General features: G+C 37.8%; 1 protein-coding gene across 1 annotated transcript; it reads left to right on the plus strand.

Annotated features, from left to right (window-relative positions):
* Positions 1 to 795: 795 nt before the first annotated feature.
* tmem38b (transmembrane protein 38B) lies at positions 796 to 12,980 on the plus strand. The gene is made up of 6 exons (XM_065243598.2): positions 796 to 1,123; positions 6,781 to 6,937; positions 7,885 to 8,069; positions 9,310 to 9,397; positions 10,968 to 11,085; positions 12,699 to 12,980. Exons 1-6 carry the CDS (start codon positions 1,000 to 1,002, stop codon positions 12,927 to 12,929), a joined length of 903 nt encoding a protein of 300 aa, XP_065099670.1. The 5' UTR covers positions 796 to 999; the 3' UTR covers positions 12,930 to 12,980.
* Positions 12,981 to 18,014: the final 5,034 nt, after the last annotated feature.

An 18,014-nucleotide genomic window follows, 5' to 3' on the forward strand; every position in this document is an offset into this window, starting at 1 on the left:
GCACGACGCCAAGCAAAGTTACATCACAGATGCCCTTTATTATCAAATAATTCAAAGGACCGGAGTCAATTATTCCTCTTATACCACGGTTACCACAAACATTGCTCTAGTGTTTATTTTAAGACATTTGAAAGGTCAGGTGTGCCTTTATTGAAAAATAATCAACACCCATGGAACATTTCTCAACCAATCAGAATAAAGCAATCAATAGGCCCGTGGTATAAACCACGTTAAGAGTTACATCACGCTTGAAAAGAATAATCATTTACATAAATGTTCACGTAGATTTGCATAGTGCTTAAATTCTGTTAAAGTAGAACATCAGTGTTAATTTTCATAATGGGTTCCTTACGGTAATGCAAACGTATTTTTCTTCCTTTCTTCTTGTGTCATAAATGATAATTTAGTAAGGTTATATGTCTCCTCTTGTTATATGTTATATTATGGTGTATGTTTTGTTCGTGTGTTTGTAATGTTCAACACAAATGCAACAGAATGCAAACGAGTCTGCGCTTGTGTGAGTCTGTGGCCGTTTCTCAATCGGAAGTCTGCAGCCTTCGGAGGTCTCATTTCTCGGCTCCATACGTCATCAAGACTGTCTTATTTCAGAATGTTCACAATTATAAAGTTGACTATTATACTTAGTTAATTGTAAATTGTTGTAATATGCTCATAACTTGCATAATTAATGCTTAGCTAACTGAAATAAACCAGACTTGATGACGTATGAAGCCTGCAAATGCGACCTCCGGAGGCTGCAGCCTTAAGAAAAGGCGCGCGCGCGTGTGTGTGTGTGCTTGAGCTCGCAGCATCCGCGTTTAGTCATGGCGGCAGATCCGGTTACCCCTCCGATCAGCTGGTAGAGTCCGCAAGTCAAACATCTGCCGAACCTTCATGACATCAGAAATCATCTGAAGCGACTTTACACAGACAAAAAAATTAAACTTCTCAAAGCGGATTAAAGCGCGTTCATTGACCTGGATCGAAAGCGTTATTCTGATGGATCTGTTCGGCTTTATGCATGTAAACGAGCTCGCGCTCGCGTTCTCACACCTATCCATGTTCCCGTACTTTGACATGGCGCATTACATCATATCAATAATGAGTCTGAGAGAGCAGCCAGGTAAGAGAATCGGATCGCCATTAAACATAAACTCAGATGTGAGTCTTTCTGTCAGTTTCGTGTCTGCGCGTGCGCTGTGATGCAAGAGTTAGCAGCAGATGAACATACATTTAAATAAGCAGTGTTACAATATCTGATTGTTTTATGCACTGTTCGTGTATGTAACCATGTCTTGTCAGTATGTGTTTTGTTAAGTTCCTGAACACTTTCTCTGACATCATCAATCATCATCTTTGTCTTCCGGATTCACCTCCTCATATGTTCATGTCAAACACAACACAAACTTTGTCTTTGCAATGTTTACTTTATCATCAGATTGTGAACATAATCAAAGATCGCGTGTATGTTTGTTTAGCAGCTTTACCTGCAGTTTTGTTCATCCTAGGGTGGTGGGACTATCACGCGAATCCCTGCGCGCGTACACATTTGTAAACATTGTGGCGCGCATACAGCGAATAGTTCAGTTTCCAGTTAGGTTCTCTTTATAGTTGACTATATTTTGGACTTTATGTGCACATATATCGACGTGATATTTATTGAGCATGACACCACACACGAAACAAACAGGAAGATGTTTAATTATTAACTTACTGTCAATATTCTCTGTGTGTGTGTGCGCACGTCACGTGCAGCCTGGTCACCAATGCTTTCCACAGTTATGGTTAGATTGATAAAATATGCAAACATGTTCACTGGCTGCAGGGATGCAGATGCAAAACTGTGTTGGCAGTTTGAATGTTTTGCATTAATCAAACAAGTGTCTTTAAACTGATCTGGGACCAGTGAACTTCTCTGTGCTGTGATATTTCTGTCTTAATTAGAGTTGAGGGTTTATAGCAGAGCAACAAACAGCGACAGGTGGATGCGTGCATGCAGTAATGCAGTCTATTGTGTTGTCCTTGTCATGATCTCAGGCTATTTTAAACAGTATTTGCCCTTCATGTCAGCTGGCTTCTCTTGCTCTCTTCTCTGCTAATATTCCTCCTCATTGGATCTGATCTGTGTTTTTTGGGGTTATGTTAGTTGTTTGGATAGTTTACCAAAAATTAAAGTCCTGTCATGTTTTACTCACACGTATGTTGTTCCAAACCTGTATAAATGTATTTGTTATGCTGAACAGAAATTAAGATATTTTGAATAACTTAATGCTTGTAACCAAACAGATCTGGGGCACCATTGACTTTCATTGTATTATTTTTCCTGGTGTAACTTTCATGTTTGGGTGAATTATCCCTTTAAAGCTATCAGACCTGAACTAAAAGCCACACGGTTGGGTTCGGCTGAAAGAAACACCCATCATTTTTATCTTTCATTGGCCTCAGATCTCTTCATGGGCTCCTCAGATTGTGATTATCAGTTCAGTTCAGTTCTTTGCCTTATAAAGACAGAGAAAGGTCTGGAAAAGTCTTCCCGTTCTGTACTGTACTCCGCTCTGGGACTTTGGTCTATGTTTGTCTAACCCTAAGTGCTTTGTGTCACTACTTGCTTGATTGATGAACTGTTGTGGACTGTTGTGTTGAAGTAAAAACTCATTCATTTATTCATTTCTCCTCTATAGCTCTCTCTTTACCTCATCCAGGAACCATAATCTCATTTGCTTAATACCTTTAAAATACTGTGGCTAGCTGACTTAATAATATTAGAGTTCATGGAAATACCATGGTACTTTGATATAATATGGTACTACTTTAAGGTACTAGGCTGTGTTTCTTCACTGTTTGCTAAATGCAAGTAACAAAATACCATATAAACCATATAATCATGCATATACAGGACAGAATATAAACCAAAAAATAAAAAGAGAGGGGAAACTGATCCCAATGTCTGTAGTTATTACAAATATAAGTCATCGTGTATGTTGTAGTTTTATATGCATTTAATGTGTAGATAATCTGCTATATTTATACCTGCATGAAATGATGTATCCCATAATTCACTGCACTTAACTTTCCAGTGTAATGAATAAAGTGATGTTAGCTGTAATCTAGGCTGCGTCCCAAATCTCTAAAATACTGCACTGGAGGCAGCATTCAAAGGCATCAAGGCACGTCCGAATACAATGTTGGGTTTACTTCCTGTCTCCCATCATCTTGTCCCGCATGTGGAAATGTGATTGGTTGAGAACTTGTAATTTATTTTAACACAAAATGACACAATGTGTTAAAATTACACATAAAAGATGAACACGTCCTTTCTTAAAGGATGAATGCTTATGGTTCTCTCTTGTTCTACTTTAACAAAGGTTTGTGTACGCGTGGATCACTAAATATTTTACTACAAATAAAACCTCAAACCTTTATTTGCTACAGAAACCATAGTTTAAACATGGTATTTGTAGTAAAACTGTGGTTATACAAATGATAATCAATCCGCCTAAAAACTTGTTACTACACTTTTACTATAATAAAACCATGGTAATTAAAGCTTTTCAGTATCAGCTGCACTTTTTAATACACAAGATCCCTGAAACTTAACAAATCAGTAATCAAAAGAAGTTCTAATATGAAACAACATCGGATCAAATGATACATTCTTATAAAAATGAGTTAAAGTACAAACTTTATTCTCTTGATAACTTGTAAATTAATGGGAATATACAAAATACTCATTTCATAACCGGAACAATTGCAAAAGGAGACTACAGATAAGTATGAAAAATATTTTTATATTGTGTATGATGTGTTTTTGTTAAATATTTATGTAACTTTGTTGACCTCTCCTGAACTTTCCACAACACGTAATATTATAAATTAATATTTAAATACAATAATAGTATAAAAGCTTTTTGTTTATAATTTGAGTGCCTGCTAGTCAACCTCAGAGCTCCACCCAAGGACACTAAACGCCTGGGAAAAATGTTCAGCCGCCACTGGTTATATTTTCACTTTATACACCTTTTGATTGCATTTCTAGTGAGAAATTAGTATAGTTTTAATAAACGATTTGTTATCTGTTTATTATTTTAACAGAATCCCATTACGCTGCCTATGAAGGCTGTCAGAATGTGTTTCTCTTAGCTGCCTTCATGCCTTCGAAGTCATTGCCTCATGAGTCAGCTGTCTTGGTTTTGGGACGCAGATTCAGTATTTCTAGAGGAAAGATAACTGATCGATAGACTTTAGTTGACCTGTACTGTGTTTTTTACTCCTGCTGTTTTCTGATGTGTATTTTCTATCTGTGCTGATGTTTCAGTCGTCTTTGTATCTGGCACTAGACAGGTATGTCACTACTGTACACACACCTCATCACGTTTAATCATCTGGTTCATCTGATTCTGTATCAGACTGAAACACAACATCAGACTTAACTCATCATGAGGCTTTCTGTGATCTTTCAGTGGATCTTATGTTCTTGTGTTGAAGCTGGCTGCTTCATTGGCTGTTTGTCCGTGTAGATGATCAGACTGTGATCCAGGTGTCATCATGTTCACTTTTCAATGTCAGAGATCAGAGTTCTGACTGTAGGATTTGTTCATATTAGGATCATTTTAAACTTTCATGTCAAAGGTGTTAAAGTTGCACTATGGAGGATTTTTAGTTCACATTTGACTCCTCCTCTCAGGTGCCAGAAATGCTATTTAAGCTAGTATATATATTATATTCACAGCCACAGAAACAATTAAGAGACCACTCCAGTTTTGCCTTTAATAATCATTTCACGAATGTATCACGACCATTCTGTCCAGTGTCTGTTGAATTCCAACAAAAACAAACCTCATCATGAGTGACATAAAGGGTGCGTCACAATTCAGGGTCTGGATCATTTTAAGGCGGCAGACTTTGATGGCAAGGCTCCATATTTGAAGGCTGCAACAAAGCGAACTGAAATGAGACGGTCAAGCCTATGGGGAGTTGCTTCACTTGCCGTACCCGCCCATTACACTACGCTTGTCAGCGGGACACAACAGCTGAGACCTTTCAGACTTAAAATAAACATGGAGGCAGATTTTTTACATTTTATTTTATCAACAGAATATAAAATTTACCAATCTTAGAAATATACAAAAGTAAAACGCAACACGCACAATATTGCAGCAATAATATTAATTCACATCACTAAAACATCATTTATAATAGTACAACAGTGACAAGGACCTTTCATTTGCAAAATATACACTTTAATTTAACCCTTTTATAGTTCTGAATGTTTATTTATAAAATACCCAGACATCACAGGCGTGAATTGAATCTTGGGATAGCCAAGGCTGTGAAGGATACATCAATTTATCCTGGGTTTCAGGGGAAAGAAAGGCCACATTTGGGGGCTGCATGTGAAGGAGCCTTTGAAATATTGCCTTCGAAGGACATGGCCCATGAATTGGGATGCACCCAACAGCAATGATAAAAGACTGAGTGGATACAAAGATGTGATTCAAATCTGGTTATTACATCAAATTTATCTTTCTGAAAGTTTCCTAAAATAAATGTAAAAACATTAGCATTTTGTTATTGAAAAAAGAATTTGAACTTGTTTTCTTTGCAGTATTCAAGATCGGAAAACACTGCATCTTATTTTGGACCATGTTTTACTCATTTAAATTTGAGTAAATAAATGCAAATAAAAACATTATTTATTTTATTAGAAACATGCCAGATATGTTGTCGGTAGTTGGCAGAATGAAACAAAAATGATAATTTTAACACAGACATATAAATAGTACATTTATAAAAAAATGAAAATAATCTTGAAGTGGTCTCTTAATTTTTTTGTGTATATATTTATAATGTAAACTTTCATCCTTGGATATACAGTGATAAATGTGCAAATGCTCCAAACTTACCATCATCTCCGAGACTCTGTTTACGAGGGTTGAAAACGCTGGAGTAGTCTGGATGAAAGGTGTAACCGTAGCAAAAGTGATGTTTTTATGCATTAATGTAAACGTGGCCTCAAACTTCTTCAGAGATCAATGTTTATTTTACAGTAGTAGTACAGTAAGACTTAGTGTACACTTAAGCTGCCTGTATAGTATGTATATTGCAGGCTGCTATACTGAGGGAAAGATACAGACTCTCATAACCCATGCGTTACTCTTCATCCTCATCCTCTTCTTCAATGATTTATCACAGCTGCTTTACATCTGTTTACTGCTTTCATTTGTGTGTTGTTATTGGCTAAGAGCTACACAACCATTGATCAAAGATTATAGACCAAAAATATCTCAAACACCCATAAAACACTGTAATGAGATCAATGTAATGAGATTAAATATCAATCATGTAGTGCTTTCCTTGCATACTTCATGTTTCACATTATGATTTTCATCAGCAGTAGGCTGTGTACAGTACAGTACACTACAGTACATATTATTATAGTATTTCAGTGACACACACACAACATATCCATAATCACATGTTCAGACCGGTTAACCTCTTAATCTTCTATAATCCCTCAAACCCCATCAGACCGTCACATGACCTGAACTTCTGTCAGAAAAACACTGCACAATATCCCTACATAATAATGCAGAAAGAGTTTGTGTTGTTGTGAAACCAGTAACACACACACACACACACAGTATGCATTACAGTTCCAGTACAGTATGTTTATTTGCATGTGTTGTTGTTTGTGTAGTGTTGTGTATATCAGCAGCAGATTTGTGTGTATTTGACTGTAGTTTGTTTGTTAACACTCTGATGATGTTATTTGTTTTACAGGAGCGATGGAGGTCTCTCAGAGGAGTCCCTTTGCCTGCTGGTTCAGTTCAATGCTTTATTGTTTTGGGGGAGCGATTCTCTCTGCACTGATGATGGCAGACGCGCCGGTCGCACCCCTGTCTAATACTACAAACCTACTGCTGGCATCTATCATGTGGTGAGACTCACTAACACACAGACACACACACACACACACACACAAACTTTTTTTTCGTATAGTCATTTTGAATGTTAGTTTCCTGTAAGCATTACAGTTAAACTAGTTCTCTTAACCATCCATACTAATGTAAACCTCAGACATCAGATAAAGTTCAGACACCTTACAAACACTCAGATCTGATGGATTACAGATGTAAAGATTACTACATGAACACGTCTTTATATCTTAGTGTGATGTTACAGCGCCATCTGAAGGATCAAAGGAATCATTACATCTCAATTACACACAATACAAGCACTTTATTATAATACTTTCTCATAATGTTGGTGGAAATTGCAATTTTTTGTGGTTGATATTACAATCCCATCAGTACCATGGTAATATTATAAGGTTTTTCTTATATTACATTGATATAGAGATTTTAAAATTAGAGAACTCAAAATGAAATAGTGAGCATGTTGTGCTCTAATTGTATTCATTTTACAGAATTGAAATGTATTTATAATGTATTATATGTATTTATACTATTTTTCTAACAAACACTTCTTGATATGTTTTGGCAGATTTTTCCATCCAAATGTTCGTGGTTCACTCAAAAAGTATTGAAAATAACATAAAATAACTTCATCTGGACGTTAATTATCATCATACAAATGAAATCCATTTGTACTTTTAAAGTTTTCTATTAAAAGGTTCTTTGACATTTGAAAGTGAAATAATTTCACCATCATCATTCACAGACTGAGCACTCACTATAATTAAACTCCTAACACCACAAATTATACTAATGGATATTTAAATGAGCACTCACTGATGCTGAGAGCGAGAGAGATTTGGCCATGTGACTCATGCAGTTATATCAGGTCAATCACTAACTAACCACTGGTATATAGATGTTATATTAAACTGATCAGAGAGGTTATAAGGGTTTTATCTGTCTGCAGGTATCTGGTGTTTTATTGTCCTCTGGATGTTGTGTACTCGCTGACCTCCATCTTTCCTCTCCGTCTGCTCCTGACTGCTATGAAGGAAGTGACACGTACATTTAAGGTCCTGGGTGGAGTCACTCAAGCTGGGAAAAAGTATAAAGATGGCCTGTTTGTCATGATCGCAGTGGGATGGGCCAAAGGTACACAGACACGCACACACAGATATATCCATGATAATCACAGTCATCTATCTCTATTATTATTTGACATCTTTCAGTCTGATATTGAGCACTTTATTGCGTTGGGACGTGACAATATTCTTTCCTTGACATTTTAATTTTTAAAAGCTTCCGGTGTTTTTTTTATAGATTTTCATTATTAAAGTGGTGCAGTATTTCACCCTCCTGCTGTCCTTCAATTAAACTGAGAAAGCTTTGAAATATCAAGAGGTTGAGGTGACTGTAATGAAAGAGTCACAACACATCAACCAATGACCATCATAAAACCTTTCATTTCTCTCTCATTTACAGACATTATTTCATAGAGCATCATAATAACAAATAGTTCTCATTTGAACACCTGCTGTATGAAAGTAGATTTCTCATAACCCAAAGGGGAACATAGAGTATTTGAGTAATGTAATCCAGTCTCTGTCCATCATCTGTCATGATTTAGTTAAATGCTGTATGAATGTGTTATGTGATCATGTTTTTAATAATTCATGAATATTTTAATTGATGAGAGGTTGCTATGGACACAGGATGATTTCTTTAACATTCTGCACATTTATTCTCTTCGGGGTCAAAGGTTGTTTAATGTGAGTTAATGTTAGTCTTTAAAGTGTGATTGAAGATTTTATCTCACATGATTATTGGAATGAAAAGCTGAGAGACACAGTCAGTATTAAAATATACATCTCTGTCTGTTTCTGTGTCTGTCTGTCTCTGTGTGTCTGTCTTTGTGTCTGTCTATGTGTCTGTGTGTCTGTCTGTTTCTGTTTGTCTCTCTGTGTCTGCCTCTGTGTCTGTCTGTCTCTGTGTGTCTGTCTCTGTGTGTCTGTCTATGTGTCTGTGTGTCTGTCTGTTTCTGTTTGTCTCTCTGTGTCTGTCTCTGTGTGTCTGTCTATGTGTCTGTGTGTCTGTCTGTTTCTGTTTGTCTCTCTGTGTCTGTCTGTTTCTGTTTGTCTCTGTGTGTCTGTCTCTGTGTCTGTCTATGTGTCTGTGTGTCTGTCTGTTTCTGTTTGTCTCTCTGTGTCTGCCTCTGTGTCTGTCTGCCTCTGTGTCTGTCTGCCTCTGTGTCTGTCTGTCTCTGTCTGTCTGTCTGTCTGTCTGTCTGTCTGTCTGTCTGTCTGTCTCTGTCTGTCTGTCTGTCTGTCTCTGTGTCATTGTGTCTGTCTCTGTGTGTTTGTCTCTGTGTGTTTGACTCTGTGTTTGTCTGTAGGTGCTGGTGGAGGTCTCATCAGTAACTTCGAGCAGTTAGTCCGGGGCGTCTGGAAGCCTGAAACCAATGAGCTCTTGAAGATGTCATAGTAAGACAACATTTTTGTATTTTTGTCAAATGTTGACCTAAAAAGTGTTTGCTCTGTTTTTCCTTATAGTAAATGGCATTTGCTTTGAATGTTCAGTTATTGCAGTGACATTCAGACATATTTTAATCAAACTATATAATCTACTACATGAATAAAACCCATTCTGTCAGTGTATGATGCACAGGATAGATGAAACACATCAGTTTTTAATGTGTATGTGAAAGCAGCTGAATGATATTTTTCTTTTGGATGTCATGATGAGTGACATTTGAATACAGACAGACACACACAGAGATGTTTGATAGCACTTCATGTCCTGCGGTCTCTTTCTCTCAGTATAATAACGTTTCGGGCCGTGTTTTTTCCACCCAGAATGCCGCAGGTAGAATAATTGGCTTCTGTATTGATCTGCGCTCGTCTTCAGTCCAGACTTGTTGTCATGGTTTTTGTGCGGGTGGCATTTGAAAAGATGTGGAAGAACGCACGAGAGATTACAGTCACTTTCTGTTATCTGTCACCGTGGAGACGAAGCGTCTGCGTCTGTCACTGCACGTCTGCGTGATGCTCATGTGTTTATATGCAGATGGAAAATAAAACATTTGAGCACTTAGTCAATCTTAATCCTCATGTGCACCTATAATGAATACAGCTGACGACTTATACATAAATCATACCAAATAATCCGTTTGTAATCGTATTGATGGCTCAATTGTATTGAAAAGCCTTCATGTAAACATCCTAATCAATATGATTGAGGTCGATCAGATGCACATTTTGATCGTATTGAAAGGGGTTGTCTGATCTGATCTGATAAAAAAAGTGTGTTTTCTTTGCCTATATCTGAAAACTTCTTAAGAACAACTTTCTTCAACGTAACTGTGAAATAAAGGCTTTTTAATTTTTCTACATTATTCGAGTGCCCTGGAGATTTCTTATATACTGATTAAAATTATCCCTTGCATCCAAAGAGCACCAAGAAGAGCATTTTACACCCCGTGCAGCACTTTGTTTGCATTTTTTGCTTTGATGAACTTTCTCCAACGTAACTTTGACTTTGCACATTAATCCAGAGTGTGAACTCACCGAGAGATGCTGTGCGCTGCGTTGCCCTTTGCTTTTTGGTGTAGTACAGATTTAGGCAACTTTCAAACTGATTCAGCGAGTTGATATTTTTTTCTGTGGGTTAAAGATGAAATGATTTAGTTTATTAGTTATTGGTATTTGGGCTGTGAATAGTCATTGGGATGCTTTTGGGGTAGTTTTGAATGTTCAGTGGGCTGATTTAGATTCGCAGATCTGGCAACCCTGACTGTTTGCTTGCTCAGACGTTTAGTTCAGATTACATACAATCTCTGTGTAAAGCAACATTTTAATCAGATTTCAAGAGGATTAAACTGTGATGTGCAATAAATATGTTTATTTATTTATTAATAATAATAAACAAAATGAGCAGTAATGTAGTTTTAGCTCTGGTCTGTTTTATTTAACGTTATGTAATGTCTATAACAGGATTATAATCACCCTAAAAACTCATTTAACTGAGTCTGATTTAATCTCTGTGTGTCTGCAGCCCGACTAAAGTCACTCTGTTGGGAGCGTTCCTGTTTTCTCTCCAGCAGTGCCGCTTCCTCCCGATTCAAACACATCACCTCATCTTCATCTACACGCTCTTCATCGTCACCAATAAGGTTTGTTCTGTTTGTCCTTCTGCAGGATCCATACTGAAAGAAATGTTCTCTAACACACTTCTCATTATATCACAGTATAGACTATATGCATGTCCTCTAAACCAGGGAGTTTCAAACTGGGGTCCGGGGACACCTAGGGGCCTTCAGGGGGTCCCCAAAAAATTTCTGAGAAATAAGCAAAAGAAAAATGTTAAATATATTCATTAGGTGTTTATATTTCATTTCTTGCTTCATACATTTCAGAATCTTTGTGTGTTTTCTTTTTTTTCACTCATTGAGAGTTAATACGGCAGGATTTCTGCTATGAAACAAGATTATTAAAGTTGCTGCAGTACAAAAACATTTAAATAGAAAATGTATCTCTTTATGTTTATACATCCAGCATTACTCTAAGGCCACATTTACACTGCATTGATGTCACTTCCGATTATTTCCCTCATGTGGCACAGATCGGATATGACTCACAAACATGTAGATTCAGATATTTTCCGATCGGTTTCAGGCCTCATTCTTATGTGGAAATAAATTGAATATATACATGCATTCACGCCAGCAATGTAAGCGGACAGATCAGATTTTCCATCTCATGACGTGTCGTGTGTCATTGAAAATGCTATGCTGGCAAATGACGCGGTCACATGACTCTTCTTAGCAGCGCAATGGAGGATGACGGCTCCACTTAGTGTTGTAATGTAAAGGTTTATGTCTTATTACAGAAATTAAGCTGTATCATTTTGTGTAATCCTTTTGTCTGTGTCCGTTGCATATCGCAACGTTTTACTTCCTCTGTGGTTTAAGCTGTCCTGGGTCAGTATGTCTACCTTGAATTGTTTTGCCAAGTGTTTAGTGTATATGTAGATATCGAATATGAGTCGCTTGTAAGAGAGGATGTAAGCGGGTTGTTAAAAAAAATCAGATACAGGCAACAAATCAGAATTGGGCATCAAGATTTGCAGTGTAAATTTAGCCTGTTTTGTAGGCAATTATATGTTCATTATACATAAAAATATATTTTGGGTAGGGGGTCCCTTAAATAAAGTTTCATCATATTAAGAGGTCTTGCTGTACACATCATCAAAGTACCGCATCCCACAATGCTGTGCGCTTGACCTTTTATTATTGGTGTATACCACAACATTGGTAGCGTTTGTTTTCTCATACATGAATACATCAGCATTGGTGTCGGTATTAAAGCAAAGCCGAGGTTTTTATCATAGATTTGTGTGTGTGCGCTGTTTTTTAATTGCACTGCAGATAAAAGCAAACGTCTCCTCTCACATCCATCATATGAGCGAATTTAACAAATGATCTGCTAAATCTCTTGAGTAAATCTCAGGCGTCGTCTTGTGTCGTGACTTGAGTCTTACACATTTCAGTCGTTTTTTTGCATCATTTTCATGTAATTGCATCATTCTGCAGTTCCTCTGTGAGACTTCATCTGCCGACGGTAAATCTTGATGTTTTAAAGTAAAATATCTGTCTTACCTCAGACTCATTCAGCCTTTAACCTCTGACTGTCAGGAAAAGACAAAACTTCTTCCCAACTTTCTTCAGTCAGATGTTTAACATGATGAGAATTGTTAATGTGATGTTTTAAATGTTTTCTCTGGCAGATTCGCATTATGCTGTTGGGTTCCTCTTCTTATCCGTTCTCTTCGGTGGAGTCTGTCCTCTTCAAGACTCTGTTCGTTCGACCTCTGACCTTTTCATCCGTGAGTGACCTGACCCAATGTGCTGCCCACCAGAACCACAAAAAAACAAACACTTCCAACGGCTTGTCATCCTCACGCAACACGGACCAAACTGACCATAAAGAGTCAGCAGAAAACAAAAAGATCAACTGAACTAAAGAGACTTGATGTGTGCGCGCGCGTGTGCGTGTGTGTGTGTGTGTGTGCGTGCGTGCGTGCGTGCGTGCGTGCGTGCGCAATGCACGAACGCACTTTTCTGGTGAAACTTTTCTAAATAATTCCTTCTGATAATGCTTTTAAATGCAGAAAATCTCTTTTATATATCTGTGTATATTGCTGTGATGTGTATATTTTTTTTCTATTCTGAAATGATTGAGAGAAATTCTATTCTTTTCTATTCTCGATTTGCAGTGATGATATATTTTGTATTATTTATAATGCATTTGTGAATGCAATCACTTACAGTGGAATGCTGAGCATGTTTATTATGAAATGATTGAATATATTTCACCTGATCACTGACATCTGTCTATAGTCTCATATTTCTCCTCATGACAATATTTACGAGAATATTAAGGGGTCTGTCTGTACTGGTGATAGTGAAGGTGGTTAACTGGTTAAGGTTTTACCAGCTAATCTCTGGAGGTCTCGTCTGACCTGCCGTCACATAAAATATAACACAGAGCGTTAAAGGAGGTTTAGGTTGAGCTTTATCTGTAAAGGATCAAACCCTCAGATCTGATTTGTGCCCCCTCAGTTTTATTTTTGGGATTCATGGGAAGGTTTAAAAACGAACCCTAAGATCATTATGGCTAATTTAAAAGACGTCTATATTTTGCTGATTTGGTAACCCACTGTGGTTGTAAATTGAGTCTTTTGAGTTATCTTAAAGACACGGTTTTATTCAACATTTATCTGCGCTATTATCAGTTATGATATCAGTGATATTAGTTCAGTAAGTTTGAGATAAACTAAGTGTTAATGAAGAAATTCAATGCCAAATCAAGAGGTATTATTAAAATCATTTCTTTAAATTTTTAAATGGTACTAGTTTAATCTCATTGGTTAGCTGTGCAGTAGTCATACACTTGTGCAATGTGTTTTAGGGAACGCCACGCTCAAAATCTGAAAAAAAGTGTGGTTATTTTTGGTTTAAGGTTAAGACCCATCAGTCATTTCATTCTGCAGCCGGGCCTGGATCAAAACTTCAATAATCTCAGCTTTCTGTTAAATACTTTCTCATATTACAACTTAATGTGTCAGCTATAACTACTGGTTATTAGTTTATTTCACTGCAGTGACTTTAGGATTTACCCTTTACAGTGTTTCTCAAACTTTTTTCAGGGTGTGGCCCACCTTTAATACAGTGGACCCCCAAAGAAAATATATGGCAAAACATTGTGAAAACATAAAATTTGAATTAAACAAAACTATAAAATGTAGTGTTGTTAGTTATTTTTGGAGGTTTAGTACACAGAATTAATGATAAAGTAATGTATTTCATTAAATGTCGTAAAACTGGTGCCCCCTGGCACAATCTTGCCACCCTTTGAGAAGCTCTGTTTTAGTGTTAGTATAGCACTCATACTGTGAATAAGGTCTTTATCAGAATGTGTTTGTGTGTTTTATTGTAGCTGTATGATTTGTGTATTAACTATGGAATATGTAAAGTGATTAGATTTGTTAATGAGCGATCAACGAAACACAATCTTGAAATATTTCCATTTCATATCATCAATGATTTCCAAAAGCCACACGCCGCAAATTAACTCTCTGCCAAAAATGCACGAGTGCTCCTGTTGCCGTGCCAACAACATTTTGATGGAGCGATGAGGAAATTTCTTTCTGTTGCCCACTGTGATGTCATCATGTGACACAGACACACACAGATGTAAAATACTTACAGTATATCTGGAATATGTGCACTGGATCACTCACATCACCGTTACATTTGTGTGAATACTGTATCCCACAATGCACTTCATGAGTGAACGGGACATTTATCTAGCTGCAATTTTGAACAATTTGGCTTATAATCAAACTGCTAATGGTAAAATAACCATATTATTTCATTACACACTGCATAAGATGTTTCTCACACTGATTTCAGAAAGTATGCAGTGTAGGGTGCATATGAAGTGAACAAGCAGTCTGGCATTTCAGTCTGTGATGTCATCACATGTTTGTGTTTGGTATAAATGACTGTTGTACCATCATCAGATGTCCACTAGGTGTCCTGCTGTGTGTGTGTCAGTCTGATAGGAGGTCTCTCTCTCTCTCTCTCTCTCTCTCTCTCTCTCTCTCTCTCTCTCTCTCTCTCTCTCTCTCTCTCTCTCTCTCTCTCTCTCTCCCATGATGCTGGATTGGTGACACAGAGTGGTACGTCCCAAACAAAGACAATGGTGCACAAAGGGAGACACAAACAGACTCATATGGTCTCAGCTGTTCCCATCAGTCAGCTGGACTCTCATCTGTTGTGTTTCTTCTCTACTGGAGACAAAAACCTCACAGAAACCTCAAGAAACCAAGGCAGATCAGATCATCCAGACAGTCAAACCTTCTCAAACATCGGTAGTTTTCATGCTTGAAAAGATTCAATCCAGAATTCATTGACTTCATATTTAAGCCAGAGGTTTCCTCAATCAATGACAAATCTGTGTGCATGAATCTCTCTCGTGATGTTTCAGACTCTCTTACTTCTGTCACACAAAAGACAAATTTTAAACTTATTCTTCTATAGTTTTTGAGGGTCATCCATGCAAATTGCACAATACACTCACCTAAAGGATTATTAGGAACACCATACTAATACTGTGTTTGACCCCCTTTCACCTTCAGAGCTGCCTTTATTATACGTGGCATTGATTCAACAAGGTGCTGAAAGCATTCTTTAGAAATGTTCATATTGATAGGATGGCATCTTGCAGTTGATGGAATTTTGTGGGATGCACATCCAGGGCACAAAGCTCCCGTTCCACCACATCCCAAAGACGCTCTATTGGGTTTAGATCTGGTGACTGTGGGGGCCATTTTAGTACAGTGAACTCAATGTCATGTTCAAGAAACCAATTTGAAATGATTTGAGCTTTGTGACATGGTGCATTATCCTGCTGAAAGTAGCCATCAGAGGATGGGTACATGGTGGTCATAAAGGGATGGACATGGTCAGAAACAATGCTCAGGTAGGCCGGGGCATTTAAATGATGCCCAATTGGCACTAAGGGGGCTAAAGTGTGCCAAGAAAACATCACCACACCATCACACCCCCAGCACCAGCCTGCACAGTGGTAACAAGGCATGATGGATCCATGTTCTCATTCTGTTTACGCCAAATTCTGACTTACGCCATCAGACCAGGCAAAATTTTTCCAGTCTTCAACTGTCCAATTTTGGTGAGCTCTCGCAAATTGTAGCCTCTTTTTCCTATTTGTAGTGGAGATGAGTGGTACCCGGTGGGGTCTTCTGCTGTTGTAGCCCATCCGCCTCAAGGTTGTGCGTGTTGTGGCTTCACTGTTAGACTACTTTCTTTCTCTCTCTCTCTCACACAATCTCCAACACATCCCTCTCAGACAACAGATGACTCTGGGCCGGATCTGCACTGGATTTGTGCCGAAGTTGGCAGCTCCGGTGTAGATCTGGTGCAAATCCGGCAAAGAGTCATCTGCTGATTGAGCTGTGATTGGCTCATATCTCTATTGTCACTAACAAGGTAAATTGACATGTATAAATAACTAAACTCTGAGTGTGATGTTACCTATGAGAAAATATGTTTAACATTATGACCTCATATAGCAGGTGAAATAAGTATTGAACACGTCACCATTTCTCAGTAAATATATTTTCAAAGGTGCTATTGACATGACATTTTCACCAGATGTTGGTAACAACCCAAGTAATCCATACATACAAGGAAACTGAAACAAATAAGTTCAGATTATGTGAAATGACACAGGGAAAAAGTATTGAATGCATGAAGAAAGGGTGCAAAAAGGCATAGAAAGCCAAGAAAAATCTGATAACTATCAAAAAAATATAAGTGCAAATGAATATCAGCTGGTTCAGTCCCAACTGATGGCCTACAAAAGGTCTCATTGCCAAGGGCTCACACAAGACACATCTCGTGATGGGTAAAAGCAAAGAGCTGTCTCAAGAGGTGTGTTCTAGATCATCCGGCGCTGCGCAGACCGATCGGTGAGGTTTGCCGCTTGCAGTCGAGGGAGGAACTGAAGACGAAGCAGTCATGCCGGACACCTGCTGCTTGCCGTAGTGACGTGTGCGCCGTGTTTCCCAGGGGGGCAGGGTTTCATATTTTATTGAAGCAGCCCTGGGCACCGCCATTAGCTAGCGGACCCCCACCTGCTCTTAGCATTCCATTGACTCCCATTCATTTTGGCGTCACTTTGACAGTGAATAACTTTACATCTGAGGCGTTTAAAGACTCAATTTGTGCATCAATTATTTCTAAAGAAACACGAAAATGTATAAAAGGCTCCATTACCTTGTATCTTACGTTATGGCCCAGTAGAAGCAGTTTTAGTAAAACTATGCTAACGATTGCGTCATAACCACGCGACTCTCTGTCGCACAGTAGAGAAATTACCGTATGGACAGGAGGAGAAGCGCATGTAGAATATGGCGTACTGGCGTTAAACTTTCAAATAAATAAATGCTATGCAAAATGACAAAGTAATTAATCAGAATACTAAATATACTTAATACAAAATGTACTCCTGTTCACGCTCGCCGTTTCTGCAAGATTCGGTGGGTGATTCAGATTTCTCTTGGCACAGCTATTAGAAGACTTACAAGTGTCAGACAGGTTGCTCACGTCACCAAGCTCAGTTTGAGTCTGCGCAGTACGCTCGACCCCCCGGAAGTGTGAGGTTCTAATTGGCTTCACTTGTCTCCGTTGAATCCAACGGGGTCGCTGTGTCCATTTCTTTTACTGTCTATGGTGTTTCCTTGTTATTAATCGCGAATGAAGTGAATTAGATGGTGAATTTGATAAAAACAAACCTTTTAATAAAAAGTTACAACCAGAAACATTTTATATATAATATTTTAAATGCTGCTTATACTGTATACCCGAAAATAACGGGAAACAAGCCTATATTATTAAAATACCAATAGAGTTTGTTATTTTCATTTTTATTTTATATCACGACACAATATAACATATTTATACATAATAACCTGTTTTCCCTGTTTTAAAACATAAATTTATAATGTTTATTAGTG

Source organism: Paramisgurnus dabryanus, chromosome 18 (genome assembly GCF_030506205.2).
Source record: "Paramisgurnus dabryanus chromosome 18, PD_genome_1.1, whole genome shotgun sequence".
NCBI classification, from domain to species: Eukaryota; Metazoa; Chordata; class Actinopteri; order Cypriniformes; family Cobitidae; genus Paramisgurnus; species Paramisgurnus dabryanus.